General features: G+C 33.4%; 9 protein-coding genes across 9 annotated transcripts; 2 read left to right on the top strand and 7 right to left on the bottom strand.

Moving 5' to 3' along the window:
* Positions 1-521: 521 nt before the first annotated feature.
* On the bottom strand, positions 522-1,810 carry LOC109594460 (probable serine hydrolase). The gene is made up of 4 exons (XM_049967966.1): positions 1,646-1,810; positions 1,394-1,595; positions 854-1,249; positions 522-800 (listed from the first exon to the last, which is right to left on the bottom strand). The coding sequence occupies exons 1-4, from the start codon at positions 1,808-1,810 to the stop codon at positions 568-570; spliced, it is 996 nt and encodes a 331-aa protein (XP_049823923.1). The 3' UTR covers positions 522-567.
* Positions 1,811-2,118: 308 nt separating this feature from the next.
* On the bottom strand, positions 2,119-4,566 carry LOC109594492 (probable serine hydrolase). The gene is made up of 4 exons (XM_020009714.2): positions 4,249-4,566; positions 3,997-4,198; positions 2,593-2,994; positions 2,119-2,539 (listed from the first exon to the last, which is right to left on the bottom strand). Exons 1-4 carry the CDS (start codon positions 4,423-4,425, stop codon positions 2,277-2,279), a joined length of 1,044 nt encoding a protein of 347 aa, XP_019865273.1. The 5' UTR covers positions 4,426-4,566; the 3' UTR covers positions 2,119-2,276.
* A 77-nt stretch (positions 4,567-4,643) lies between these two features.
* Positions 4,644-7,159, bottom strand: LOC109594486 (uncharacterized). The gene is made up of 6 exons (XM_020009708.2): positions 7,000-7,159; positions 6,829-6,948; positions 5,840-6,772; positions 5,617-5,786; positions 5,331-5,548; positions 4,644-5,138 (listed from the first exon to the last, which is right to left on the bottom strand). The coding sequence occupies exons 1-6, from the start codon at positions 7,038-7,040 to the stop codon at positions 4,869-4,871; spliced, it is 1,752 nt and encodes a 583-aa protein (XP_019865267.2). The 5' UTR covers positions 7,041-7,159; the 3' UTR covers positions 4,644-4,868.
* A 136-nt stretch (positions 7,160-7,295) lies between these two features.
* LOC109594485 (uncharacterized) lies at positions 7,296-10,315 on the top strand. The gene is made up of 4 exons (XM_020009707.2): positions 7,296-7,687; positions 7,749-8,344; positions 8,400-8,603; positions 8,662-10,315. Exons 1-4 carry the CDS (start codon positions 7,615-7,617, stop codon positions 8,815-8,817), a joined length of 1,029 nt encoding a protein of 342 aa, XP_019865266.2. The 5' UTR covers positions 7,296-7,614; the 3' UTR covers positions 8,818-10,315.
* Positions 10,316-10,359: 44 nt separating this feature from the next.
* On the bottom strand, positions 10,360-15,222 carry LOC109594458 (uncharacterized). Its single transcript, XM_020009678.2, has 15 exons — positions 15,037-15,222; positions 14,871-14,969; positions 14,527-14,820; positions 14,231-14,479; positions 13,664-14,179; positions 13,272-13,613; positions 12,784-13,219; positions 12,122-12,731; positions 11,829-12,070; positions 11,588-11,770; positions 11,418-11,533; positions 11,246-11,369; positions 11,005-11,194; positions 10,715-10,947; positions 10,360-10,660 (listed from the first exon to the last, which is right to left on the bottom strand). Exons 1-15 carry the CDS (start codon positions 15,220-15,222, stop codon positions 10,461-10,463), a joined length of 4,020 nt encoding a protein of 1,339 aa, XP_019865237.2. The 3' UTR covers positions 10,360-10,460.
* Positions 15,223-15,396: 174 nt separating this feature from the next.
* LOC109594490 (deoxynucleotidyltransferase terminal-interacting protein 1) lies at positions 15,397-17,221 on the bottom strand. Its single transcript, XM_020009710.2, has 4 exons — positions 16,914-17,221; positions 16,656-16,859; positions 16,397-16,600; positions 15,397-16,346 (listed from the first exon to the last, which is right to left on the bottom strand). The coding sequence occupies exons 1-4, from the start codon at positions 16,968-16,970 to the stop codon at positions 15,495-15,497; spliced, it is 1,317 nt and encodes a 438-aa protein (XP_019865269.1). The 5' UTR covers positions 16,971-17,221; the 3' UTR covers positions 15,397-15,494.
* A 236-nt stretch (positions 17,222-17,457) lies between these two features.
* On the top strand, positions 17,458-18,992 carry LOC109594479 (E3 ubiquitin-protein ligase MARCHF5). Its single transcript, XM_020009701.2, has 4 exons — positions 17,458-17,867; positions 17,934-18,179; positions 18,233-18,420; positions 18,485-18,992. The coding sequence occupies exons 1-4, from the start codon at positions 17,694-17,696 to the stop codon at positions 18,801-18,803; spliced, it is 927 nt and encodes a 308-aa protein (XP_019865260.1). The 5' UTR covers positions 17,458-17,693; the 3' UTR covers positions 18,804-18,992.
* A 332-nt stretch (positions 18,993-19,324) lies between these two features.
* On the bottom strand, positions 19,325-22,221 carry LOC109594468 (nucleolar protein 14 homolog). The gene is made up of 4 exons (XM_049967409.1): positions 20,271-22,221; positions 19,716-20,212; positions 19,505-19,660; positions 19,325-19,451 (listed from the first exon to the last, which is right to left on the bottom strand). Exons 1-4 carry the CDS (start codon positions 22,173-22,175, stop codon positions 19,352-19,354), a joined length of 2,658 nt encoding a protein of 885 aa, XP_049823366.1. The 5' UTR covers positions 22,176-22,221; the 3' UTR covers positions 19,325-19,351.
* A 516-nt stretch (positions 22,222-22,737) lies between these two features.
* Positions 22,738-25,080, bottom strand: LOC109594477 (nuclear cap-binding protein subunit 3-like). Its single transcript, XM_020009699.2, has 2 exons — positions 24,739-25,080; positions 22,738-24,684 (listed from the first exon to the last, which is right to left on the bottom strand). The coding sequence occupies exons 1-2, from the start codon at positions 24,919-24,921 to the stop codon at positions 22,897-22,899; spliced, it is 1,971 nt and encodes a 656-aa protein (XP_019865258.2). The 5' UTR covers positions 24,922-25,080; the 3' UTR covers positions 22,738-22,896.
* Positions 25,081-25,100: the final 20 nt, after the last annotated feature.

The following is a 25,100-nucleotide window of genomic DNA, read 5'->3' as shown; positions in this document are numbered from 1 at the left end:
ATAAATAAAAACGTAAAATATTTGGTTTTACATGGAATCCGGTTTGGCGAGTATGGAAATATGTGGTTTTCTTTGTATATTTACAAATATATAAATAATAATTGAATTTTTAATTTAAGGAAGTATAAAGAATAAAGTAGTGGCCGTAAAATAATATAAATATAAGCTGTACTACTTGAACTGAATGCCGTGTAATGTTTATTCTTGTTTTTTATCCTTATCTACTATTCAATTGGTCAATCTAATCTTTTATTTTTTTTTTTATTTTTAATTATGTTCTTTATTTTCCAATAGAGCAAATTAGAAAAGCTTTGCTCTCTGTAAATTTAAATCGAATATTTGCTGGCGGTCTTTTGCTTAATATCTATTATTTAAATATTGATCAAAGTAAAACGTTGTATAAGTGTTAACGTTAATTTAAACAACAGATTTAATAATTAAAAATTCTTTTAAAAATTAAAGTTCCCATATTTATACCCAGCTAAACTCAGAAAAATGGAAAATGACCAACGTCTAACCAATCAAGAAAATAATACACAAATTCATATTCAAAAAATTTATACAATTTTATGCAACAATAATGTGATCTTTCATATCACTTTTGCTATGGCCCTCTGCTAACCTGTTTCTGGCAATAAAATCGTTAATTAAACCAGCTACTAACTCGGAAGTGTTCAAATGAAAGTGATGAGTTCCTTCAATGTAATGTAGACAGCAGTCTGTACTAACCCTTTTTAGAACATCCACAACTTCAAAAAAATTCTTTTCATCCTCATAATAGTCGGTTCCTTTTGCTTTTCCTTAAATAATCTATGTATAAAAAATAAGAAATTATTAGGATCAGGAAATTCACCGATAAAATATGGATATTTTATATTTTTAGCATAAGTTACCAGCTCATTTTGAGGGAAGTTCGCCAACCCCTCGCACTTTAATCTAGCATCTCTGGTAAAGAAATATTTTCCAGGGGTTTTAGTGGATGGTGCGATCATTCGCTCTATCAAATGATGTGTGTGCTCATAAAACACGGACTTTCTCGCACACAATTTCATCATAATCTCCTCCAAAGAGTAGGATGGAGGATCGTCACTCTGCAGTTCGTACTCTGCATATTTCATGAAGTTTTGAATCAGTTTGGCTATTAGATCATTATTGTTTTTGTAAATTAATGGTTTAGCTGCGTCCAAACAAATTGAGAAATTCACAATATTTGGGTAAAAGGCTCCGTATAAATATGTGATAACCACGCCTGAAATGCCAGTCCCAGATTGTACGAAAACCAAAAAGGTCAAATGACTAGTCGGATAATTCATGTCGTTTATCGATGAGTAATGAAGGATATTACATTTTTTATTTCTATATTTTAGATATGAAAAATTAATATTCTGCCTACCTAGTGAGTGTCCCATAAAAGATATCTTGTTCCATCCTAGATGCTGTCTAATATACTCCACCAAAACAACATACTGATCATTAGTATAATATAATCCCTGAGGTAGTTTAGAAGACCTTCCGTGACCTGGCAAATCGATAGCCAGAAAACTTAAGTCATTTAATAGAGGAATTAATCGATTGTATGAACCAGCATTATCTTGAATACCAAAGAACCAAATTATATATTTCGACATATTTAATACATTACGAGCCACCCATGAATTGCCAGGACCGGCCGTTTATCTATTGGTCCCCACCATTTTCCTGCGATATGTCCCCATGGCACAGGCATAGTGATTTCTTGACAGGATTTTTGTCTAATAAAACATTTGACTAGTTGAAACCTGATGATTTTTAATCCAGTGGTGATGTTCATTTTAACTGGTGTAATTTTAAAATGAATTGAACGTATCTTGGTTTTTAGTGGTCATTCTGGTAAATTAAAAAACAAAGTTAAATTTTGTAAATTTGCTTAAGTCGATAGTATTATCTTGCCATTTTACATTTTAACACATTTATTAAATTATAATTAATTAACAGCTTAATAATAATTACAGACCTATTATTATTATTATTTTGATATTATTTGTTGTTCCTGGGTATTAACGTAATCTAGGATTATACTTATTTTTAATTTCGGGCATAAACTAATTAAAACCTTCAATTAAGGAAAATCAAATAAATTTTAATTAAAATATAATTTATTCAACATACACATCGTCAAATATCATCCAGAAATATCGATTTAATGACATAAAATATGTATGACCAGCATACAAACATTCCTCTGAAATTGTCAACATTATGTGAAATAAATAAACTAAATGTCTAATGTTTATAAATTATAAACTGCAAATTGCTCGTCGTTTGTCTTCGACATCGACAATCATTTCTTTTTTAATGCCCCCTATACTTCTGTCTTCAACGTTATGTTTTTTAATAAATTCATTTAATAAATCGGAGACAGATTCAGGATTGTTCAAATGATAGTGATGTGTTCCTTCAATGTAGTGGAAACTGCAATCCTTGCTGGACCTTTTCAACACAGCCAATACTTCGTAGAAGTTTTCCTTAATTTCGTAATATGATGACTTAGTGGCCTTGCCTAAAAATTAATTATTTGAAAGAGAAAATTAATTTAAAGAGGGTGATTCTTACCAATGAATATTGGAAATTTCATAGTTTCAGTATATTCTAGAATCTCATTCTGTGGAAAATTAACCAGCCCACCCGCCTTCAATCTGTTATCTCTGGTAAAATAAAATTTGCCGGGATTCTTCTTGGACGGTGCAATCATCCTCTCCATAATATGGTGACTGTGCTCATAGTGAACAGAGTCTTTGTTAGGAGCACATATTTTCTTCTTAATCTCGTCTATTGTGTAGCTGGGTGGTTCCTCATTGCTCATTTCGTACTGGGAGAATCTCAGGAAGTTGTCTATTGCTTTAGCCATGTGCACGTTGTTTTGTCGGCGGATCATCGGTTTGGCGGCATCCAGGCAGATTGCGAAATCCACGATATTTGGGTATATCATTCCGTAAGTATACGATAATACACCACCTAAAAAAACAATTAGAATAACAATATGGTTTACATAACGAAAAATTCAAATGAGTCATTTATATATGGCATAATTTAAGAAGCTATTGAGAAGAGTAATTAAAGGTAATTCATAAACCTAAAACATACATGATGTTTTAAGAAAATTAAACGTAAATAACGAACATCCTGTATAAAATTTTTGAGTACTAGTAATGACTTATTAGGATAGTTCTTGATTAACAAGTATGCCAAAAATGAAATTTTTAAAATCAATATTGGTGACTATACAGACATTTTAGTTAGATCATCAATCTCTCTTTTTTTTTTCATTTTCCACAAATTTCTAAATTAGTTAGTGATTTACTCTGTACATACTTATTTTATTTGAATAAAAATAAAATTTAAATTGGATTATTGAGAAAATACTTTAAATATTTTAAAAAACATTTTTTAATTGTAATGCATTAAAATATGTACTGGTTAACAAAATTTAACGTTTTCTGGCCCAAAATCAAAGTCCACAGGGTAATCTTTTGGGCATCAAAATGGGTATGTACTACTACGATTTCTTTAATTTTTATACCTTAAAAATTACCTTTAGGCCAAAAAAACATGAAATTTTGTTTATAAGTACACATTTTCATGCTTTTGTTCTATCTTTACATATTACACTTAACTTTGACAAATATATAAAAATATTAAATTCTGAAGAAAGCATATTGAGAATAATTCAAAATACAAAAAAAAAAAAATAAGTAAAGCTACCAAATAGCTTATTGTTATGTAAGGATATAATAAATAATATGTTTTAACAATATCAATGGGTGATTTAAATATCTCTTAATCATTGAATTATAAATTTAAATAAGAAATAAGTTTTGAATCAATACAGATATGTTTTTGGCAAACTACAATAAAAATGTAGTTATCAGCCCCATGACATGGCATTTTCATATCGCAAACACGACTATACTTATATTATTTAGCTAAAAATAAACATTGATAACTTGAATCACATACCAAGTGAATGTCCCATTAGTGAAATTTTATCCCAGCCTAAATAACGTCTTAAGGTCTCTATGAGTGTAATATATCCAACAGAAAAATAGTACATTCCATGTGGTAGCTTCGAAGAGAGTCCATGCCCTGGTAAATCGATTGTCAGGAAGCCCACATCGTTTGTCAATAATGGTATCAATCGATTGAAAGTACCACAGTTATCCTAAACAAATCTATATTATGAATAAACAAATAAATAGTTTTCTCAATTACCTGCCATCCATGTATCGAGAGAATCGGCCGCTTATCTGTGGGGCCCCACCATTTTCCCGCTATGTGCCCCCATGGTACTGGTATAATTATTTCCTGACACGACTTTTGAATGTTGGTGGAGTATTTTAAATCACTGACGGTTTTTACGCATCTCAATAATGATCGTGAGATATTCATTGCTATTTTAATAATAAACGGGCAGGTTAACTGTTTTGAGTATTTAAAGGTTAGGTGATTCTAACCGCGACGTAAACTTTGGACCACTGTGGTGCGGCCACAGTCTACTTAGTTTTTTGGAGATGCCATCAACGTCACACTTGTTACATGTAAACAATTCTAATTCATCATTCACCTTTTTTTACAAGGTTTATGGCAGTAAATAAAAAATTTGTATCTTATTTAAATTATATATATTTAATGTTAAGTTTTGTTTATTTACAAAGGATTTTATAGTGGTTATATAATACATGTTTGTTGTGTTGTACTGTAATTACTGTTACAACTAATATTTTTGTGTTGAATGCTAACACATGTTAGCATCAACAACGTTTCCGTCTAGCCATCCAGCAACTCAACACTATAAATAAATTTTAAACATACAAATTCACATTCTCAACACTTTAAGGAAGATGCAGTAAGCTGTGCTCGTATTCGGATATCAACTGATTAACGGACGGCCTTTTGTTCTTCTCGTACTGTAAACACGATTTGATGGTGTTTATTATCTTTTGTGGCACCCACGGCGCATCCGGATATTCGATTTTGTGATTCGAGTCCACGATCGTCATCAACTTTGACCATACTTGGCTTATGTGTTGGAACGGCGTTTTCCGGTACACAAACTGGTACAAGATGCATCCCAATGACCACACATCACTCTTGAAATTTATCTACAAGTACAAAAGTATCAAATTTGTCATAATAAACAAATAATTAACACATGTAACACTTTCAAACTTAATGGAATTATTTAGTAAAATAATCAATGGTTCATTGAGGTCAAAAATATAATTGTTTATCTACATTATTTTATTAATTAGATTATTATATTTAAACTTGGAGATAAACCTATATAAACTTACCTTAAATTTGTTCTTTCCATAATTGGGACTGTCCAGGTTTGTGCTAGTCTCATTTTTCAGTGCCTCTGGGGACATGTAATTACAAGAGCCTTCAGGATTTGTTTTAATCACAGATGTCATGTCCATTTGCATACATCTAGATATGCCAAAATCTATTAGTTTTAGGCCACCCCCTGCTTGTATAAAATTGGCTGGTTTCAAGTCACTGTGAACTATGCCTTAAAAATAAATAGTCCTATTAGAGTCACATATAGTTATTGAAAATTTCAAACTGATAAACTATTACCATTTTTATGTATCTCCCTCACAGCATACAACATTTCCATCCAATAAAACAGTAGAGTGTGAACTGAAATGTGAGACTTCTTCAGAGCCAAATGCTTTAAAATTGTGGACATGTCTTCACCACCTTTTTCCAACACCACATACAACTTCTTCTCCTCCTTTAAATACTCACTAAAAACAAAAATATTAAAACTGCTACAACAAAGAAATTAACAATTACTTACTGTTCCTTCATTTTGATAATTCTTTCACAGTTTTGTAGTTTACCCAAAATCTCCACTTCATTAAGATAGCCCTGAGCAGTAACAGGATCATGTAGAGATACACATTTAATAGCATAATATATTTCATCATCCACACATTGACAAAGGAATACTTCAGAACTACCTCCTCTTCCAAGCCGATTTAATATCATGTACTCCACACCCTTTACTAATAATCTATTCTCCTCGCTTATTGTATTCAAACAATCAAGTTTATTGTCCATGTTAAAAAATCCATCGATTCTATCTTTTAGCTTTGACATAGTTTTCTTCCCACTGGATCTATGAATTGGCAGTTCCTTTTTTGCACTGAACTGAATTCTGGGTGGATTCATCCTAGGTGTTACAAACTCATGGTCAGGTCTTTTTCCAATTGGTGTTGCCAGAATGTCTCCTCGTCCTTTTGCTGGTGACACTAAAACTGACAAGTCCAACTCGAAACTGTCCTCAGCTTTTGGGATCACTGTTGATTTGCTAGCAACCAGATGTGCACTATTTTGGCTTTGATTGTATGTTGTTGGTAAATTTTTATTGGGGGGAATATTTGTTTGAAGTTCATTATTAGGTGGATTAATAGGTTTTTCCACATCTGTACAAATAGTAATACTTGGGATTAAACACTTTTTCACATTATTTACTGAGTTTGTTTGGTATTCTTCTATTGCTTTGCAATCAATTGATTTTTTATGTGGGCTTATATTTTCTTTAATTTCTGCAAAAGGATTAGGTTTCTTCACTTCATCACAAAATGTTTTTGTGCTTGTTACAAAACTGTCATCTTTATTCAATTTTGGTATGTCTTCTTCTAAATCATCACCATCCTCATCTAGTTCTTTCAGTAGTGCTGATATGTTGATTGGGTTTACATTTATGTTACGAAAGGGAAAGACTTTTCTAAAAATAAATTAACCATTTAGAAAAGATTTAAGTTAATATTGAGTTACTAATACTTTTTAACAGAACTTAGAGTTCCTTCATGCTTTGTTGTACTTGTGTTCTTTTGATTTGTCTGTTGATTATCATTGGAAGTCAATACCTCAGACAGTCTCATTTCAATTCCACTATTTTGCCTAAAATTTTACATCAGTAAATGTAAATTTAATAAAAATTCCATAGAATACCTTTGTTTGTTCAAGTCTTTCTCTAAACCATTAGTATTCATTATGATGTGATCAGCTAGAACGCGGATTTTTTTTATTCTTTAATGCGAAGTGCAAAGTTGTAAACAAAAAATCAAACACAACAAAATCAAACAAAACTTTTCGGTTAAATTTTCGAACTACACGTTGGTGACTAACTTCACTCCTATTCAGGTTCTAGATGCTTTGTTGGTTGTGTGTTTGTTTATTTATTCTGCATTGAGTGCTTGTAAGGGTAGAAATAAAATTGATGATTAAATATGTTTTTAAACTTATCTCAGAAATTTTAGATAATTTTGTTCTTTTGTGTGATGCGCAGATCGTATTGTTTATGATAAATTTTTTATTTGCAAATCATCAACATTTTTAATTCTTAAATTAAGAAATAAATTAACTTAGTTGTTACACAGTTAACAACAAAATTTATAATAATATCCTGCCAATACAATTCAAATTTTTACCTAACGCTTCTGATTGGCTGCATCACTGACAGATGAAAAGCACGATGGCAGATGATCAGTTGACACTTCTTTGTTGACAATCTGTCAAAACATGTAAACTTTTTGTAGTTTTATTTTTAAAAAAATAACGTCAGCTATGAAGTCGAGAGTTACCGCCTTAATTTTGTTGTTGTTAATATGTGTAGAATTTTCATTATCATACAAAACATGTAAGCATGACTAACGAGGGTGGGAGTTTTATGAATCATACTATCAAGAATTAATTCGTAGGGAGCATCGAGGATCCGAATTTGTGTTCGCAAATTGGAACAAGAAAAAAAATTAAACTTTATAAAGGCGAAAGGTCGGCTTTAAGGGTGAATCAGAAGCGTTTGAATAATCACCGATATGACTGGACTGTAAATTTTGAATGCAAATTTCAACTGCAAACTGCCTATGGTAAAGGTGGTGTGATAGCAATAATACAAAATTTAAATTTGCGTAGACGAGAAGACGGGACTTGTCTTGATTACATTGAATTCAGCTCTGGAAATGACAAAGTTGGAGGTGACAAAAAATGTGGGTATATAAATGCAGTGCATGTTATGCAAGAAGAAAGGGAAAATCCAATTGCCTATGAAAATTCCTTTATTGCACCAGAAGGACACTTGAATGTTAACATTTTCATAGAAAAGTCTGCACCTGATGGAGACATTGGCATGGACATAGATGTTATTTTCACTGCATACAAAAGTGAATGTGATGATGACATGGATTCATGCGTTGATAATCGGTTTTGCATACACAAAATGTTCTTCCATGACAAAGTAGTTAATTGTCCTCTGTTTGGATGTGTAGATGAAGGTGGCTGTGAAAATTTATTTGAAGTAATTTGAAACAACTATGAAATTTAAATGTGTAACTTATTTTATATAATTTTAGCATGATCATCCGCCAGGGCCACCACCACCACCACCCCCACAATCCATAGGCACTAAAGTGTTGATTGGATCTGTTTCATCCCTATTTATATTCTTTGTGTTATTCATTTTGTGTATATGGGCATGTAAAAAGCACAAAGTTTTTTGTTGGGCTGATGAATTTGCAAATCCCTCAACTACCACACCTCATGACTCAAGCAGAAATGTAAGAAACATTTACTGATATTACTATAACTTCTGATACACCTTTTATATTTATTTAGTCTAGAGTTATGGAAATGAACCAACAAACGGGCGCTCGTTTGGCAGGTGAAGCGCAGAATAATGTTAGAGCACCAACAGCTCCTCCAGATGAAGATAAAGATTTGCCTCCTTCCTATGACAGTCTGTTTCCCGAGTCCACGACGACAAACAGGTAGTAGGACTGGCCTTGGCAAGTTTGTCAGCGTCAATTTAAATTAGAATTATAAGAAAAAAATAACTACTCAAATCACAATAGGAATTATTGGTATTAAAACATACTATCCAATAAGAAATATTTTTGTAATTTTGTGATTAACTGAACTGATAATTGGGATATTTGACAAGTAGTTAAACAAGTGCAATTTTCAGTCATTTTGAAACTTCGTTTAAGGAAACACAATTTTTGATAAAAACACATGATAGTGCCAAACTAGTAAGAACTACATATATGATTTGTTTACACATTGTGGTATTCTATCAAACTATGTTAATTAATTACATTTATCTAATAACACTTAAACCTATGTATATAGTAACATATATAACAAGATATTATGCACATGCTAAAAATACTCTCTTTTAAGATAAAAAGATGAAAGGCAAAATTCGCACTATGTAAATATAAACTGTGGGCAAAAATAAGTAATATTTATTATTATGTATATTAGTATTAATTTTATCTGCCTATACAGATAATACACTAAAAAACTGGTTTCCCGAATATGCAAATTAGAATTTTTCTTGTAAAATTTTTTCAAACAATTAGTTTTCCTTCACAATCTTGCAGTTGTCTATTTTGCCATCAGTTTATTTCAATTTACTAGTACATACTTCTTTAAATGTTGTCAAGTTTTTGTGTGTGAGACTGAACATTTAAAAAATAAAGTAACTTAATTTTTGCTACTTACACCTTTAGATTTTATAAGAATAATAGTAACTTACAAAACCTAGTTTTACATAATATTCATGACAATCTCCAAGTAGTTTACTTTTTGTTTGAATTTTTATTACATTTCAAAACCATTTATATTCCTTTGTTACTTAAAATGGGTATAATGTATTTATTACATATAATACCATTTTTAAATAATTTATTAACTCTGAAAAGTATTTGTTAAGTATTTTTATAAAGTTTGTTTGAGTTCTTTATATGTTTCAGAAACACTTTTGTTTTAACATTTACAATTTTACTGAAGTAATCTTGGATATAATATATACGAGGGTGGTCCGATAAGTACTTAGCCTACAAAAGAAAATCAAAAATTTTGGAAAAACTAAAGTCCGATCCGGCTGAAATTTCGACAGTAGCCATCTGCGAGAATGTACTACACGATAGTAAATTACTCTTGCGATACTGGCGTCATCAGGCGGTGAGGCTAAGTACTTATCGGACCACTCTCGTATATTATATAGTTTTTTAAATTGAAAATAGTATTCAATAAGTGTTTTTTATAAAATTTCTTCTTTTTACACCTCAAGATCCTTTCCATTTCACCTCCTACATTCCTTCTGAAGTGATGATGGGTATAATATATATATAATTACATAGTATATATATTTATAAATTGTGAAAAGTATTCATTAAGTATTTTTATAAAATTTGTATTCTATTACCAACATAATTATTGTAAATATATGCTATTTTTGTACATAAAATAAAGTAAAATAACAGTATATTAGGTTGTATTCCTATTTCTAGTAAGTAAATTAAAATAATCTAATATTTTTCCTTTTTTATTAATAAGCATAAAGCATAAAACTGTATAAATAAAAATATCACATAAATATTGACTTGTAAAATAAATGTAAATTGATCATATTAATTCAGTTCATTAGATTCAGCCTCAGTATATTCGTAAAAAACAGGATGGTTTAACCAATTGGTAGTGCCTAATATTTTGCATAGGGACAACAAAATCCTGGAAAAGCACGGCAGTATTTGTTTTCTAAGTTCCGCTTCTTTAATTTCCATTATGTGACTATGCTTGTCGTAAAGGTATCTGATAAATCTTAAAAGTCCTTAAACATTTTTTTACATTAACACATTTTTAATTACAAAGTATGCATTTTTACCGGCAAGTGTGTCTTCTGCACAAACGCAGACATTCGGGAATACCGTCTTCATTATATCTACCCATTTTCCATTATATTGTTCTTGAATGGCACGTTTGTCAATTGTGCTCAGCAAATTTTTAACGTCTATGTCCAAAGGTGTAACTGTACTACGATTTCTGTGATGATAATTTATTCCAGCACAATTTAGTATAAATCTCCACTTGCGCTCTTCCGACCAAAACATAATATGCCTACAATAGAATAATCCAGCATTATATATTAAATATTTCAAATTTTGTTGTATTTACGCTAAAACTTGTTCAATATTTGGCCTTTTCATGGGATTGTGCATCATCATTCCCGTAACCAAATCATTTAGTGTGGCCTCAATGGTCTTGGGTAAAAATAAAATTGAGTTTTCTAGGTTCTTCAATATAATATTTACATGAGATCCACAAGGATGATCTCCTCCAGATAATATGTAATAAATTAACATTCCTTTAAATGAATGAATCAATCTACAACTCAAAAATAAAGCTATTTATTTACCTGCAACTTGAATGTCTGAAGAACATGTACATTCGATGGTTGCCGTTCTCTTATATCCATTGTATGTTTCTTGAGCAAACCAAATTAAAGAACTTTTAGGTGCTTCGACAGTTTTATACAGTGCCTGAAACAGTTCTCTTTATTTTTTTACATTAACGTATCGTGGTCGTACCTTGTGCGTTCCAAACTCTGCCACCTTTACTACTCCATTTATTTGAACAAATATGTTTGAAGGTTTCAAATTACCGTGAACTATAGGTTCATTTCTGATGTGGAGATATCTTAAACCTTAATCAATAAATGGTTGATGAACTTGTTTGATTTGATTTAAAGGAATGTTACCCAAAAGAAACTGCCTTACAATATCTAGAGGGGTGAGGTTGAATACGTTGTGCTGCGTGCCACCTTTCTTCAACAGGGTAACGTACTGGCCAATGTTGAACTCGCATAAAGGAGTTGCCAGTATTAATTCATTGTACTCGTAGTCGCAAGCATAGTAATGTAATAGATATTTGTGCCTCAAACCTAAATGTATAAGTAGATCGATGGAAAAACCAAATGCTAGGTTACCGTGTTACCTTACCTAAGAGGGGATTGATCAGACTTTTCAAGAGTTTGCTCACAGAATGTTTTCTGGACAACATTTTGACTGCCAAGGCTTGTTGCCGATTGGCCGACAGCCCTAAAATCACCGGATTAAAATTCCCCCCGTGTGATATTACATACTCCTGGTACTTTGTGGGAGTTAAACTGATAATAACGTCACCCGACAGGAGTTTCTGTACGTGTTTCTCCCACATCAAACTGCGAATTCGTCCTGACCATCTGTTAATTGAATGAAATTGCCAGTTTATTTTATTTAATCTTAAGACTTACCTAGATGCTACTTGATCCGGCCCGTTGAAGTAATTCAAGCTCGGGTACTTACTAATGGTGGTCATGTTGTTTGAGTTCTTAAATTTATTATAATCATCATCGTCATCGTTGTTGTCGTCACAAATCGTGGCCATTTCATTAAACATATGATATGCGTTGTTTAAGGTCCTTTCTTTTATTTCTATTGGGTTGTCATATTTCGGTTCGGTCGCTGCATCAACAATAGTACTGGTCCGTTTGTTGTTGCCACTAGCCGAAAGGTTTTCCGGATTCACCCGTTTAAAGTTGGGGTGGAAGTCGTATGTACAATTTCTTATTCTATCTTTTCTGTCATTCACTTTATCTTCTATGAATTGTAATATTGACTGATCACTAGGTTGTAAACTAGACTCATGTTGATGCTTGTTTTGCATCCTAAACCTTTCCGAAGGACATAACTCGTACATAAAAGTGCGGCCACGGATTTTATAATTCAGGAGTATCGACTCTAAAGCACACATAGTCCTATAGCAGCCTATCATGTTTGTTCCTGCCATTTCTCTTATGGATCTAATCAATTCTTCGAATTTCAGTTGAATTTCGTCCAACTTTTCCATTTCTTGCATATTCACTAAAATATTGCAGTAATATTGTTCGTGATTTAGATGAGTTTCTGACAGTACCTTTGTAAGTATCTGGATGTAAATTAATGCGCATGTCGTTCTCCCAGTGGTGTTTGTATTTTATAATTAATATTTGCAATAAATCCGTTAAATACTGTATAATTAGGTCAACCTCGGTTCGTATGTCGTCTATTTGTGGAGAAATATTGTTCTCAGCCATGCTTTTTAAACATTCACTAGCTTCTACTAAATCCAACCTATTTATTGATAGCAAGACCTCAAAGAATGGGCCACGTTTGAATGGCAAAAATTTAATTTGGGTTATCCATAAGGATTTTAATGATTTTTCTGGCACCGACCTTGGTGGTTCGCTTACCCTCTTCAAAAACTGTAGTATCCCATGTGCAATAGGATTTTGATGTTGTTTTACTAGAATATTTTGCGTCGTAAATTTGTACGGGCCAAAAATAGGCGCCCATTGATTATGTTCTTCTACCTAAAATAAACATGATTTGTAATTTATTTTTCAATTCAGTCAATTGACTGACTGCATATCCTTCGTCTAGATCATCAACAACGTCGTCTTCACAGTTTGCCGGCGACAAAATCTCTTCTTGTAAGTCGCATTCAGATACCAATTTCCCGGTCAGTGTTGTCAATCGTGTTTCTGTTAATTGAATGCTCACCAGTTTTGCCTTCTTAGCTTTTAACGCCTTAAGGCGGCGTTTTCTTTGTTTGCTAGACAACGAAACGCTGCCGTCTCCCTTTAACTCTTCTTTTGCAGCTATGTTTTCTTCTTTGCTGTTATCCTTAATTACTGATAAGTTTTCTGGTGTCTCCCTATTAAATTGCGACAAGAAACGTCTCAATTTCTTTAAGTGCTTCTTTATCTAATCATAAATTGTCAATTTGGAGTTAATTTTTATGGTTTTGTACTTACAATCTTCAATCGTTTTTCCTCCATGACCATTTTTTCCTGAATATCCGCTAAATTATTCACGTATTGCTGATAAATGGGCAAAACTGTGTGGTAATTTTGTTGCATCCAAGACTGGCCAAGTTCAGTGATTGTGCCAAACAAAACCATAGTGTAAAAACACAGGAGATAACTACAATTGTCCTCATCGTTGATGAGAATACCCATACAAATGTTAGGTAAATCTGAATCAATAAAACAAATCGTAAGCTCCTTTTGAATTTGCGGTGCAAAACCGCTCGTCTGTTCGTTATAAAAGAAGACCTCTAATATCAATTTGACGAAGAATTTGATTATTTCCGGATTTTGTTGGACTTTCGTTGTTTCAGCTATTTGTTCCAAGAATTTCAGCTTCATAATAATTTTAGGTCCATCACTGATATATTGTATCATATAATGCACTATGTATACCATCATTTCAGAGGTGGAACGTGGAAATTCCGGTTTGGCAGGCAACGAAAGAATAATTTCCAATATTTTCTAAAAAAGCAACCTAAGAGGCATTTTTAAATAACTAATAATGTTCAAAACCTTGGCATATTCTTCAACCGAAATAAACTTTTTAAGTTCTGTTAAAACTTTCGCTGAGAGAACGAACGGTGGTTTTGAATTTTTCAACTCCGAAGAGATCGCATAACAAACGGCCATTCTGTTATGATGATCCTCTTTCAATATGTTAGCACCCGCCGCTATAAGTTTCATGGCCACGTTCACGTTGTTCTTGTAACACGCCAACATTAAGGGCGTCACGCCGTTCGAATTAGAAAGATTAACGTTGGCCTAAAAACGACGATGCACTATCAACATTTGTAAGGAGGTATCCTTACGTTTTCAGTGATGAGTATCTTGATGAGCTCCTCCCAGTCTCTTCTTACAGCAATGTGTAGCATATTACGACCGGGCTTGCTGGCGTAGTTAACGTCGATAAAGCTGATGGTTTTCACCATCTTCCAAAGGTTCAAGTAGGCCTGTTCCTCCCAGCTCTTGTGTTCTAATGCTATAATTAGTACGTTATCGCCTTTTTCCGTTTTCATCGTTGGATCTGCTCCTTTAGAAATCAGGTACTCGATCATTTCCATATTTTTATATTTCGTCGCCCATATTAAAGCGGACGAATTAGACTGAAATTGCACCCATGAAGTTGTTTTCAATGTTCTCCTTCATTTCTTACCGGTCCAGATTCATTAATGTTACACCCTTCGTTTATTAAATGTCTAAGCAGATCGAATTTGTTTAATACTATTGCGCCGATGATGTACGGTACTCCACTCTAAAGAATTAATTAACTAATATCACACAAAATGGTGTATTAGAGGGAATATAATAAAATTATTTACCACATCTTTGACTTTTAAGATTGTTTTGATGGTAGAAATTTCATCGCTACTGAAATAGGTGTAGATCCCGACTTTATTTTTTATAATAGTACGGGCATCAGGTTTACAAAGAGCAGAAGCCACCGTCCTGTTTTCCTGTTTTACTTTCGGAGTTTTCTTTTTTGCTTTTTTCCCTTTTGATGTCATAATAATAAACGTGTCAATCAGAATTTGGAATGATGTGTCATCAAATAAACCTTTTGTTCATTATTTATTTGTATGCTGAAATGACAAAAATTGTTTGGTCTAGAAGTAATGGGATTCTGATTGTTTATAGGTATGAATCCTTGTAAGACAGTAAGTCAAAACAAAACACCCCGCTGCTATTAATTTTTTATTTAAAAACGCCACACACAACAAATCAATTTATAAAACATCAAAAAGTATAAATAAATACTAATTATAAAAACAACTACAAATTAAAATTCTTGAGAGTTATCACTTCCTAATATACTAGATAAACAGTTGCTTTGTACATTATCTTTAAGAAGCATCATGTTTGACTTGCAGTTATCCTGGTTGTTTAATGTCATTAGCATATTTGGTGACATAATATTTGATGAACTGGGTATGGGACTTTGAGTCAATGTGCTGGAGATCAAAGAATTACTTGAATTGGGGCTCATCTCAGGTAAGTTTATATAATGGTTTTCAACCTTAATGGAGGTAGTACTTTCAGGAAGAATTGGAGGTGTTGATGAATCAGTTTCCAATACTGTACATGGAGGTGTCACAGAATGACTTCTAAATTCGAAAATATCCAGATTTGTTTGCGGCTTTTTGTCAGTTCTCACATATTCAATAAATGCCTTGATTTTCATCAAGAGAAACATGGGTACTTCAAATCCTTTTAACTCGTGCAGCTGCAGATTCGGGTTGCACTTGTAATCGTCGCTCTCTGTTAATTCCTTGATGTCATCTAACACCAGTAAATAAGCTTTACCGCCGCTGGGAGGCATGAGATTTTTTGCGGCCAGCCACTCTTTATCCTCCTGGTCCCCACAATAACGAACCAAATTTGGATGTCTAACATACAGTCTTCCTCTTGTCTGGCCATAGCCCAGAACTTTATTTGCTCTGGCACCCATAATAAATAAGGTGTTTTCATTAATTCTGTTGGGATTCCATTTGGGACCTTCCCTTTTAATTGGCAGCTTATAATTTGAATAATCTACTGCTTGGTTACTCTTAGATCTGTATCTTTTGTAAGTTAAAGGGTGACTTGTTTCTGAGTCTGTGTCTGATTCTTTCCTTTTTCCAAATAAAGGACTCTGAAAGAAGAAATTTAATTTTTTGTGCTAAAAACAATGAAACACCTTACTCCTCTGCCAATTTTAACATCAAATAAACTAGTTTCTGAATCTGAGTAGTCATAAGGCGAACTGTCCCTGGAATTTTGAGAAGTTTTGTACATAAGTTTTGCATCCTCCAACATCTGTTTGCAAACTTCTTTGATATGATCATCACCTACACTATCCTTACCCAAATTATTCTTAATATTACAAATGGCTGGTTGGAAAAATTTCTGCAAAAGTGTATAATTAAATATTTGGACCACTAGCAAATACATTCAACTCTACCTCAAGGTACTTTTTAATGACATTGTCTATATCTTTATTGATGGCATTTTGAAGGTTTTTTCTTAACAGATCTAAAGATTTGGCTGGACTGGTGATACTGTAAGCTCTTCTATAATTTGGAATTGACTTGACACTGTTCTTGGCTCCCATCTGTGTGGCTGCCAGATTCATTAGACTTATCTGTCGCATATTAAATGTATTTTTCTGCAAAATGAAAACAGTTTAACACTTTAATTGAGAGTGATTTCAAGCACCTACCCAGCCAACCATGTTTTGTTTGTCTTCTGCTTGACCTGGTGCCACAGGAGGGATCATTGTTATTATTTTTATTGACTTCTTTTAATCAGTGAAAACATAACCTTCATAAATCACAGCACAATCCACACTTCTAATCCAGGAAAAGCGACTGCATTCTTATTTAGGTGTGTAATTTTTTGAGTTGCAGTTTAATGTTTGTTTTGTGATGTTTTCATAATATTTAAAAACATTTAATGTTTACAAGCAGAACAAAGACTGTTTGACAGTTAAGCACTACAAAAGAAGATTTCTATTCAACAATCTGATTGGGAAATCGCATATTAGATGGCGCCATTTTTTAATCTACTCTTAAAATTTATTAAAATAAAAATTTGGGCTTAAACGTATTTATTATTTATCAGTAATTTAGTAATAGTAGAAGAACATTACTGCGGTTTTTTCATTCTAATAAAATACACATATATTTTGTAAAACGTTTATTTGTATTGATAAAGTTCAAATTAAATTTTTCATCGTTTTCTTCACCGTCAAATAACAAGATACGTTTTATGGATGATTAAAATAAAATATTTCATAAAAAAGCAACACTTGACAGCTAAGGTAAATGGCAGCACTGCATTGGAAAGTTGACATCGAAAAAAAATATATCAAATGATCAAAAAATTCGAGTAAACACAACGCAATCATGATTTAAAGTCCATCCGCCAGTTTTTACATCTTTCACAAGATTCGTAACACCCTCCACGATAACTATCGCCAAAATTCCTGTTATGCTACACAATGAGCAACAACCCTGAAGACGTCAGAAATGCGGTCACACAAACAAACTCGTCCGGGATTCCTGTCACGCAAAAGGAATCGTCGAAATATTGCTGGGTCTGTTTTGCAACTGACGAAGAGGACACAGAAGCCTCTTGGGTACAACCATGCAACTGTCGAGGCACTACAAAATGGGTAACACTAATCATCACTTGGAGTATCCCATTGCTGCAATACAAGCGTTTTTCGTTTTGTTTGTAGGTGCATCAAGTTTGCCTACAAAGATGGGTGGATGAGAAACAAAAAGGAGGAAACATAGGCAAAGTGGTCTGTCCACAGTGTCAGACGGAATATATAATAGTGTTCCCTAACATGGGAATTTTAGTTCTTGTTCTTGACACTATAGACTCATTCATTTACAAAAGTTGCCCCTTTTTAGCTGCTGGCATTGTTGTTGGTGCTATTTACTGGTGTGCTGTCACATATGGAGCCATCACAATCATGCAAGTTAGTAAGAGTGCAATAGTTTTTATCAAGGTATTGCAATAGCTTGATTGTAGGTAATAGGACAGAAGGAAGGTTTGACAATAATGGAACAGGCAGATCCTCTTGTCTTACTTATTGGACTTCCAGCCATTCCAGTGGCCCTTGTTTTGGGCAAAATGATTCGTTGGGAAGATGCTGTACTCAATTTTATGAGGAAAAAAATTTCCAAAGTACCCATTTTAAGAAACATAATGCCCTTCAGGTAAAATTAATCACATAAATTCACTGATACCAAACAGAATTAATACAAGTATTAATTCTTATAGGTTGGACATAACTCATAGTACAGAGTCTGGCACAGAAAGTGATTTGCCTCCATTGTCCAATCCTGTTTCTGCAACCAGAGTATTGTGTGGTGCTCTCTTGATGCCCACAATAGCAAGCATTGTTGGAAAGTTCTTCTTTGACTCTGTTAAGTCCAATTTTCACAAGACTGTATTAGGAGGATTAGCTTTTATTACTGTTAAGGGATGTTTAAGGATTTATCACAAACAACAGCAGTATATAAGACAGTGTCAGAGGAAGATTTTAGATTACACCCAACAAAATATTTCTACTTATTTACAAAATAGAAGAGACGAATAATGTATGTAAATAGGATTGATCATAAAGTTGAGTTTCACTTACACAGTTGTATGATTTTTAAGACATATTTTAGCAATTTGTACATTTTTGAACAGATGATTTACATTGTTTGGGAATTAATTTGTTAACACGGCGGTCTAATTACAACCAGCTATGTTTATTTTTACAATAAAAATTTATCTGAAGTTACCATAGTTATTGAATTCACCAAAACCCTTGCCAAAAGGACTCCTTGCAAGATTCCCAAATATTAACAGACATATAACCCGCGATTTCTAAAATGTTGCCTTCAGAAGCTAGGAAATTTTATGAGAAACGTTGAAAAAACTTCGAGTGAATGAATTTTATCCAGTTTTGAGTAGAAAGTTTTGGAAAATGTACATTCTTTAAAATGAAAGTACCTCAATTATAAAGGAAGTACAAAAAATTACATGAATAGTTTTGTTCACTGTGGAAACTGAGTGAATGACAGCTAGGAAATTATACAATTAATTAAAGTCAATTGTAATAAAACTTCGGAATTTAATAAAATAACAAATATATTTTTATTATTTACGCTTATTTTGTCTATCAAGAGACTTAAGTTCACTTTGTTGCATGGCAGCTTCTGAAAAGATCTTTTTAACCTTCTCCTTTCTCTCTTTATCACTGCAAAAGAAACATATTTAAATATATGAATAAATAAAAAATAGTATACAAACCTTTGTAATTTCTGGTGTATTTTAACTCTACCCAGGAATGCTTTGTCCCTTCTAATTTCTCTGAGAGCACCTTTCTTTTCCCTTTTGATTTTATGCAGCATTTTATCTCTTTCTGCTTTTTCTCTAGATTGAACTTTATGTCTCTTGCCATCATACCTAAATACAAAATAAATTATAGATCAACTTTTATTATATTAAAACTGTTACTTACACTGCCACAATTTTGGGTTCATAAAGTCTTAAAGCTTTAGGCTTTTTAGCTTCCATCACAATATATACAAGTTTTCTAGATTCCTGAATTTCATTTAATTGCTTCTGCAGTTTTTGTTTTTCTTCACACACTGCTTCAGGATAATTTACATCATCAATTAACAGCAAATATGACTGTACATTTTGAAATATCTCCACCACACTTGAAACATCCTTAAGGTTAGTGGCAAACTCCTGTAACAACCTTACAGTTGTGTAAAAACACCTAATCTTGAACTCTTCACTGATGATTTCCTGATCCAGTAAATCTGTACATTGCATTTTGAAATTCTTCAAATCATTTGTACTTTTTTCTAACAATACCAGCTGATTGAAGGTAGATTTAAAAGGTCTGTTTACTTTTATGAGTTTAACACCAGATTTGGGTATACTCATGTGAAGTAAACCTCCCAAATAATTAATGACTGCTGGCATGTACCTCTTAGATAGCATGGTGTACTAGAAATCAACAAAAAATGTCAGTTTTTAACATAGTTTAAGAACAGAAAAAGCCTACCTCTAATACTAATGTGCACAAAAACAGTCCATAAGCAATATCTCTTGTTCTATTCACTTTGCAGTTGTTTAACATTTGTTCAATGAATGTGAATGAAGGTGTTACCACCTGATGCCGAAAATCTGAAGTAGGAAACAGAATACTGACCAATTTTAAGAACAAAAGCACCTCAACTCCAGGATATTGTCTACAAGTTTTTCTGTACTCCTCATGTTTTTCTTTGATCACTTCAAGCAGAGATTTATGCGCATTTTCCTGATTTAGTTGGGCCAAATCATATATTTGGGGCACCAAAGCTGAAAACACCTCAAAACAGAATGTTGTGCTTTTGGCATCTATTGCATCTATTCCTAAGTCATTTAAGTGTTGCAATAAATAGGCAAAAAGTACACCCAAACCATCCTTGTTTCCTTGGGATAAACTTGGATGGTTGCATTTAATCATCCTCTCTATTATCACACATTGGTGGTTGCTAGACTGATCTTTGAAAGTGTTCTGTAAGTTTTCATATGATGTGGGTAACGAAAATGTGAATGGTAATTCATTTCTGGCTTTTTCCATTATTTCTTTTCTTTTTAAAAGATCAGTTTTAATGCACTCTTGAATGTCTGATTGATTCTCATCCACTACTTTTGATTCCTCTTTATTTTGGTTATTGCCTGTAGCTATAGTTGCAGCTCCATTTATTTTCTGCTTTTTGACAGGAGATTGATTTAACTCTTCATCACTGTCACTTTCACTATCTTTTAAATCTGATAAGTTATCATTTTCATTCTCTGACTCTTCATCACCTGATTCTTCATCTCCTGACTCATCATCTCTTTCTTCATCTTCCTCCTCCTTACTTTCTGCATAATTTTTGTCATTTGCTTCAATGGACTTACCATTTAATAATCCATCTACTTTCACATTTGATTCTCCTTCAGTATTGTAAGACAGCATATATTCAGGATCAGGGTCAGAGTCATAGACAAAATTATCATCTAAATCATCAGCACTCCTGTGATTAGGTTTATTATTTTTCTCTTCAACAAAACCCTGCATTCTCTCCAATCTGTCTTTTTCCAATTGTTCCAGTTTCTCTTTTTCTTCTTTGGCCACTTCATCTTCAGTTTTAAGTCTGTCTGATACTGTACCTCTAGCTTCAAATCTCAGTTCCCTCATTACTTTGTCATAGTCATCTACTTTTGGTTTTACTTCATTATCTTCATCACCCTTTTTACTTTTATTCAAGAGTGGCATCAAATCTTTCCATTCTTCATCCAGTTTCTCTGTTAGTTCCAGTGTAGCTTCTTTGGCTTTCTGTTTTTCTGCTTTTCTTTTCTTGGACTCAGCAATGAGTTGGTCAATAAGTTCTTTGTGCGTTTTAGCACCTTCATTACCAGTTTTCTTGAAAAGCCCACCACCAAAATGAGCATCTTCCACAAAATCATTATCCAAATTACCTTTTTCCTCAAACTCATCCTCATCATCTGATCTGGGATCATCAAATTTTTCAATTTCACTCAAAGTCTGGCCCCTGTGAGTCAACACTTCGTCGTCGGCCAGATTGAAAATGGACTTTTTGTTGTGTTTCTTCACACGAACCGCAGCAAACCTGGCCATAACTTTGTCTTCATCAGTCATGTCTCTGTTCTTTTCACCAATACGCCTGTCCATAAACTTGTTCGATTTATTTGCAACTTTGTATTCCTGCAGCAACGTGTGTTTACGTTTCTCAATAGCTTTGGCACGCGCCACTCCCGGCAGTCCTCTATCATTTTTCTGTTTTTTCCCCAAAACCCGCATCTTCTCTTTGTTGACATGAATTTCGAAGGGGTTCATCTCCTTCTTTTTCTGCATAGCTTCCTTTTTCGTGTGGATGTGGTCCGCATTTTTGCGCTTTTTATTTTTTATTTTCGCCATGTATTTCGAACAGGTTCACAAACAAAACTGACGCACGTGAAGAAAGTTAGGTTAGGACGCATGAACTATTTGCACGAGTTATAACTACGTATTTTTGAACTACTTACCTATATCTATTTAATGATACACTGAATTTGAATGAATGAATTATTTATTATCAATAATAAATAAATTTTTAATTATTTGTTTAGATTTTTCTATATTTTTATTGTATGCCCTGGAATTTAAATTTATTAACAATTCACATGTAACTTTTTCACTTTTATCACTTATTTGTTGAGGTAAATAGTTTTTTTTTCTCTTAAATTTATATAAACTGTATTTCAATGAATAATATTTGTGTTTTCATATCAATTTTAATAACTATTTAGTTTTGTCTAGTCTTCTCAATACCTTAATGAAAGGTATTAATTAAATTCAAATATAAAATTAAAACAATAGCAGTTTTTTATTAAAATATAATCTAATAAAATATGTCAAAGTTCAAAATTGTATTCATTATAAGTTTTAATAAATAATAATAATCAACAAATTACTTGGGGAAATTAATAAAACAATAATATAATATGAAATAATTTAATTCATATACATACACATTAACTTACAGAATAGTAGTAAAACAGTTGATGCATTATATAAAAAATATTCATATCAAAATCTCTCTATATACAGAGAAGCTGTCAAACAAATTTAAACTTAAAATATAGCAAATAATTCTGTGCTAAAATATATCATTGGCAATTTCAATTTTCAATGGATTCTTATGATCAATTTTGTTGCTTAACCTACTTTTCACGCTTTGATTAAAACCAGGCCTTTTAAGAGATCTCATCCCTCTGGGTTTTACATAAATATCCTCTCCCTTGGAAGATTCACTAGAAGAACTTTCCTCTGACTCAGAAGATTCTTCATCAGACTGGCTTGACTCGCTTATCTTCTCTGGACGTTTCACCCTGGACCAAACTGTAGAAGCCACAGCTGGTTTCTTTTGCGTTTTAATTACCACCGCCACTTTACTTCTCGGATACTCGCTGTGGTGATTATCTGTGTCTTTTTCTTCCGAAATGTTCCTCCTCCTACGAAAATCCGGACTTCTGCTGCGCGTTCTGGATCTGTAGGATCTGTAAGGGGATTTCCTTCTTAACGGTGCCCGTTTAAATTCAGGCGACCTCAGCCTGGATCTCCGCGGAGATACAGCACCCTTTCGTCTCCTATCCAAAAATGATCTGGCATCTGATCTAGGCTCATTTCGGTGTGTACTTTGATCCAATTCAAAGTCAGTGCGGTCGACTGCGAACACCATTTGTTTATTTCTGTTTTTTAATCTTAAACCAAGATCACTCTGTTCATGCTCTCCTGTCTGAGAAACCATATCCATCACAGGCATCCTCCTGTGGGTGACACCAAGAACATTTCTCAAATCTTTTGTGTCTTCCTCCAACTTTTCTGTTTGCTTCTTCAATGTTTGTATTACCTTTTTCCTTTTCATTTTAGCTTCCTCCTCATCTGCATACATTCTCATCCTTGGTATTTTTGACTTCGATTTCTTTTCATCTGCCTCTTCATCATCATCATCTGAACTTTCTTCAGAAGACAGTTTTTCATCAGGAACTTCAGTTTTTTTACCCAATCTTACGAGGATACTTGGATTCTTAATTTTCACGGGAGAAACTACCTCCTCAGGCATAATTGGTTCCCTTTCGCGAAACATTGAATCTTCATCCCAGTTTCTGGCAAGAACTCCCCAAGGATTTTTGTCCTTGTTACTCAAATCTTTATTTCTGTCAAATATTCCTTTGCTTTCCTTCTTTTTAAGTAGTTGACTGCCCAGTTTCTTGTAATATTTTGCTAAACTTTCAATTTTGTACGGTTGTTTGTCAGTTTTGAAAGCATACCGTAAAAGGATACATTTGGATTTTTCATGAGTGTTTCCAAGTCTCCAATAACCAGGTGGTATTGGTATAGTTATGTCCTCTATTTGTGCTGCATTTCTAAAATCAATCTTGCTCTGAATATCCTCATCCTCTTTCAAAGTCACTTCTCTATTTTTGTTGGTTATTAAACCCACAGCCATGTCATCCCCTTCGTCATCATCCAACATGTCTACATCCTTTGGAAACGCCGCCCTCACTGGCATGCCTTTAACTACTTTTGAACAGTAAAACATCGCTCTGGCTGCTGAGATTTTATCAAGCCAAATAACATTACAACTCTCCATGGACACCCACTCAATAGAACTTGGTGCATATTTCCCAAAATAGTCCAGAACATCTTCGGGGGTCATGTCTTGTAGCCCAAGTAAATGTACAGCATCAAAACGAACGTTAGACTCATTCTCAGCTGTTATGCCCAAAGTGTAGTGTAGCTGTTGGAGATCCGCGTCCGTGAACGAATTTATCTCCTCAGGCCGAAGAGCAAATCTTTTTGCGCGTTCCTGCAACTTCTCTTGTTCCTGTTTGCCGAAAATATTTATTCCTGTAGTGAATGCCGCTTTGGTGTTCGTCCACATCTAAAAATGTACTTTGGTTAGCACAGAAATGTTGTATGCATGCTGTGTTGTTACCTCTGAGTTTTCATTTGCAGCACTTGTTGGTGGTTGTGCCGTTTGGCCCTCATCGTTGTCGTTATCGGAAATTTCACCCTCTTCGTTCTCATCTTCCTCGTCCACGTCCATTCTTTCGGCTAAATTATTGAGGATTTGCACTCGAATGTTCGGTCGCAACTTGTCCGGCTCATCTCCTGCCATCGTGGCCGTCGTCTAATAAAATGATAAACTAGTTAAGTATCCAACAGAATTATGTAATTATCTGTATTCAGACAGCATCTGGTCTTCTTGCTAATATTGTTTTGGAAGGTGTGTTTGATGATTATTTTTGTTTTGACTTGTTATGTTGGTTATCCCCCTTTTTATCAGGGGGGCCAAGT

Source organism: Aethina tumida, chromosome 5 (genome assembly GCF_024364675.1).
Source record: "Aethina tumida isolate Nest 87 chromosome 5, icAetTumi1.1, whole genome shotgun sequence".
In the NCBI taxonomy this organism is placed as follows: Eukaryota; Metazoa; Arthropoda; class Insecta; order Coleoptera; family Nitidulidae; genus Aethina; species Aethina tumida.
The sequence above is the reverse complement of the archived record's forward strand: the minus strand, read 5'-3'. Positions and strand labels throughout refer to the sequence as shown.

Coding starts and splice junctions, on each gene's coding strand:
- LOC109594468 (XM_049967409.1), bottom strand. CDS start 22,175: ATGGCGAAAATAAAAAATAAAAAGCGCAAAAATGCGGACCACATCCAC. Junction 19,661..19,715: donor GAACCCAAAATTGTGGCAGT/GTAAGTAACAGT, acceptor TTTTGTATTTAG/GTATGATGGCAAGAGACATA. Junction 19,452..19,504: donor ATACACCAGAAATTACAAAG/GTTTGTATACTA, acceptor TTTCTTTTGCAG/TGATAAAGAGAGAAAGGAGA.
- LOC109594458 (XM_020009678.2), bottom strand. CDS start 15,222: ATGACATCAAAAGGGAAAAAAGCAAAAAAGAAAACTCCGAAAGTAAAA. Junction 13,220..13,271: donor ATCTAGACGAAGGATATGCA/GTCAGTCAATTG, acceptor TGTTTATTTTAG/GTAGAAGAACATAATCAATG. Junction 11,534..11,587: donor TGTAAGGCAGTTTCTTTTGG/GTAACATTCCTT, acceptor TTATTGATTAAG/GTTTAAGATATCTCCACATC.
- LOC109594492 (XM_020009714.2), bottom strand. CDS start 4,425: ATGAATATCTCACGATCATTATTGAGATGCGTAAAAACCGTCAGTGAT. Junction 4,199..4,248: donor TCTCGATACATGGATGGCAG/GTAATTGAGAAA, acceptor AGATTTGTTTAG/GATAACTGTGGTACTTTCAA. Junction 2,540..2,592: donor GAAATTTCCAATATTCATTG/GTAAGAATCACC, acceptor ATTAATTTTTAG/GCAAGGCCACTAAGTCATCA.
- LOC109594490 (XM_020009710.2), bottom strand. CDS start 16,970: ATGATCCCTCCTGTGGCACCAGGTCAAGCAGAAGACAAACAAAACATG. Junction 16,860..16,913: donor AACAAAACATGGTTGGCTGG/GTAGGTGCTTGA, acceptor TTCATTTTGCAG/AAAAATACATTTAATATGCG. Junction 16,601..16,655: donor TCATTAAAAAGTACCTTGAG/GTAGAGTTGAAT, acceptor ACACTTTTGCAG/AAATTTTTCCAACCAGCCAT.
- LOC109594477 (XM_020009699.2), bottom strand. CDS start 24,921: ATGGCAGGAGATGAGCCGGACAAGTTGCGACCGAACATTCGAGTGCAA. Junction 24,685..24,738: donor CTGCAAATGAAAACTCAGAG/GTAACAACACAG, acceptor GTACATTTTTAG/ATGTGGACGAACACCAAAGC.
- LOC109594485 (XM_020009707.2), top strand. CDS start 7,615: ATGAAGTCGAGAGTTACCGCCTTAATTTTGTTGTTGTTAATATGTGTA. Junction 7,688..7,748: donor TTCATTATCATACAAAACAT/GTAAGCATGACT, acceptor ATTAATTCGTAG/GGAGCATCGAGGATCCGAAT. Junction 8,345..8,399: donor GCTGTGAAAATTTATTTGAA/GTAATTTGAAAC, acceptor ATATAATTTTAG/CATGATCATCCGCCAGGGCC.
- LOC109594486 (XM_020009708.2), bottom strand. CDS start 7,040: ATGAATACTAATGGTTTAGAGAAAGACTTGAACAAACAAAG. Junction 6,949..6,999: donor AAAGACTTGAACAAACAAAG/GTATTCTATGGA, acceptor GTAAAATTTTAG/GCAAAATAGTGGAATTGAAA. Junction 5,787..5,839: donor ATTATCAAAATGAAGGAACA/GTAAGTAATTGT, acceptor TTTTGTTTTTAG/TGAGTATTTAAAGGAGGAGA.
- LOC109594460 (XM_049967966.1), bottom strand. CDS start 1,810: ATGAACATCACCACTGGATTAAAAATCATCAGGTTTCAACTAGTCAAA. Junction 1,596..1,645: donor TCCTGGCAATTCATGGGTGG/CTCGTAATGTAT, acceptor TTCTTTGGTATT/CAAGATAATGCTGGTTCATA. Junction 801..853: donor AAAATATCCATATTTTATCG/GTGAATTTCCTG, acceptor AGATTATTTAAG/GAAAAGCAAAAGGAACCGAC.
- LOC109594479 (XM_020009701.2), top strand. CDS start 17,694: ATGAGCAACAACCCTGAAGACGTCAGAAATGCGGTCACACAAACAAAC. Junction 17,868..17,933: donor GTCGAGGCACTACAAAATGG/GTAACACTAATC, acceptor TTTTGTTTGTAG/GTGCATCAAGTTTGCCTACA. Junction 18,421..18,484: donor AGAAACATAATGCCCTTCAG/GTAAAATTAATC, acceptor TAATTCTTATAG/GTTGGACATAACTCATAGTA.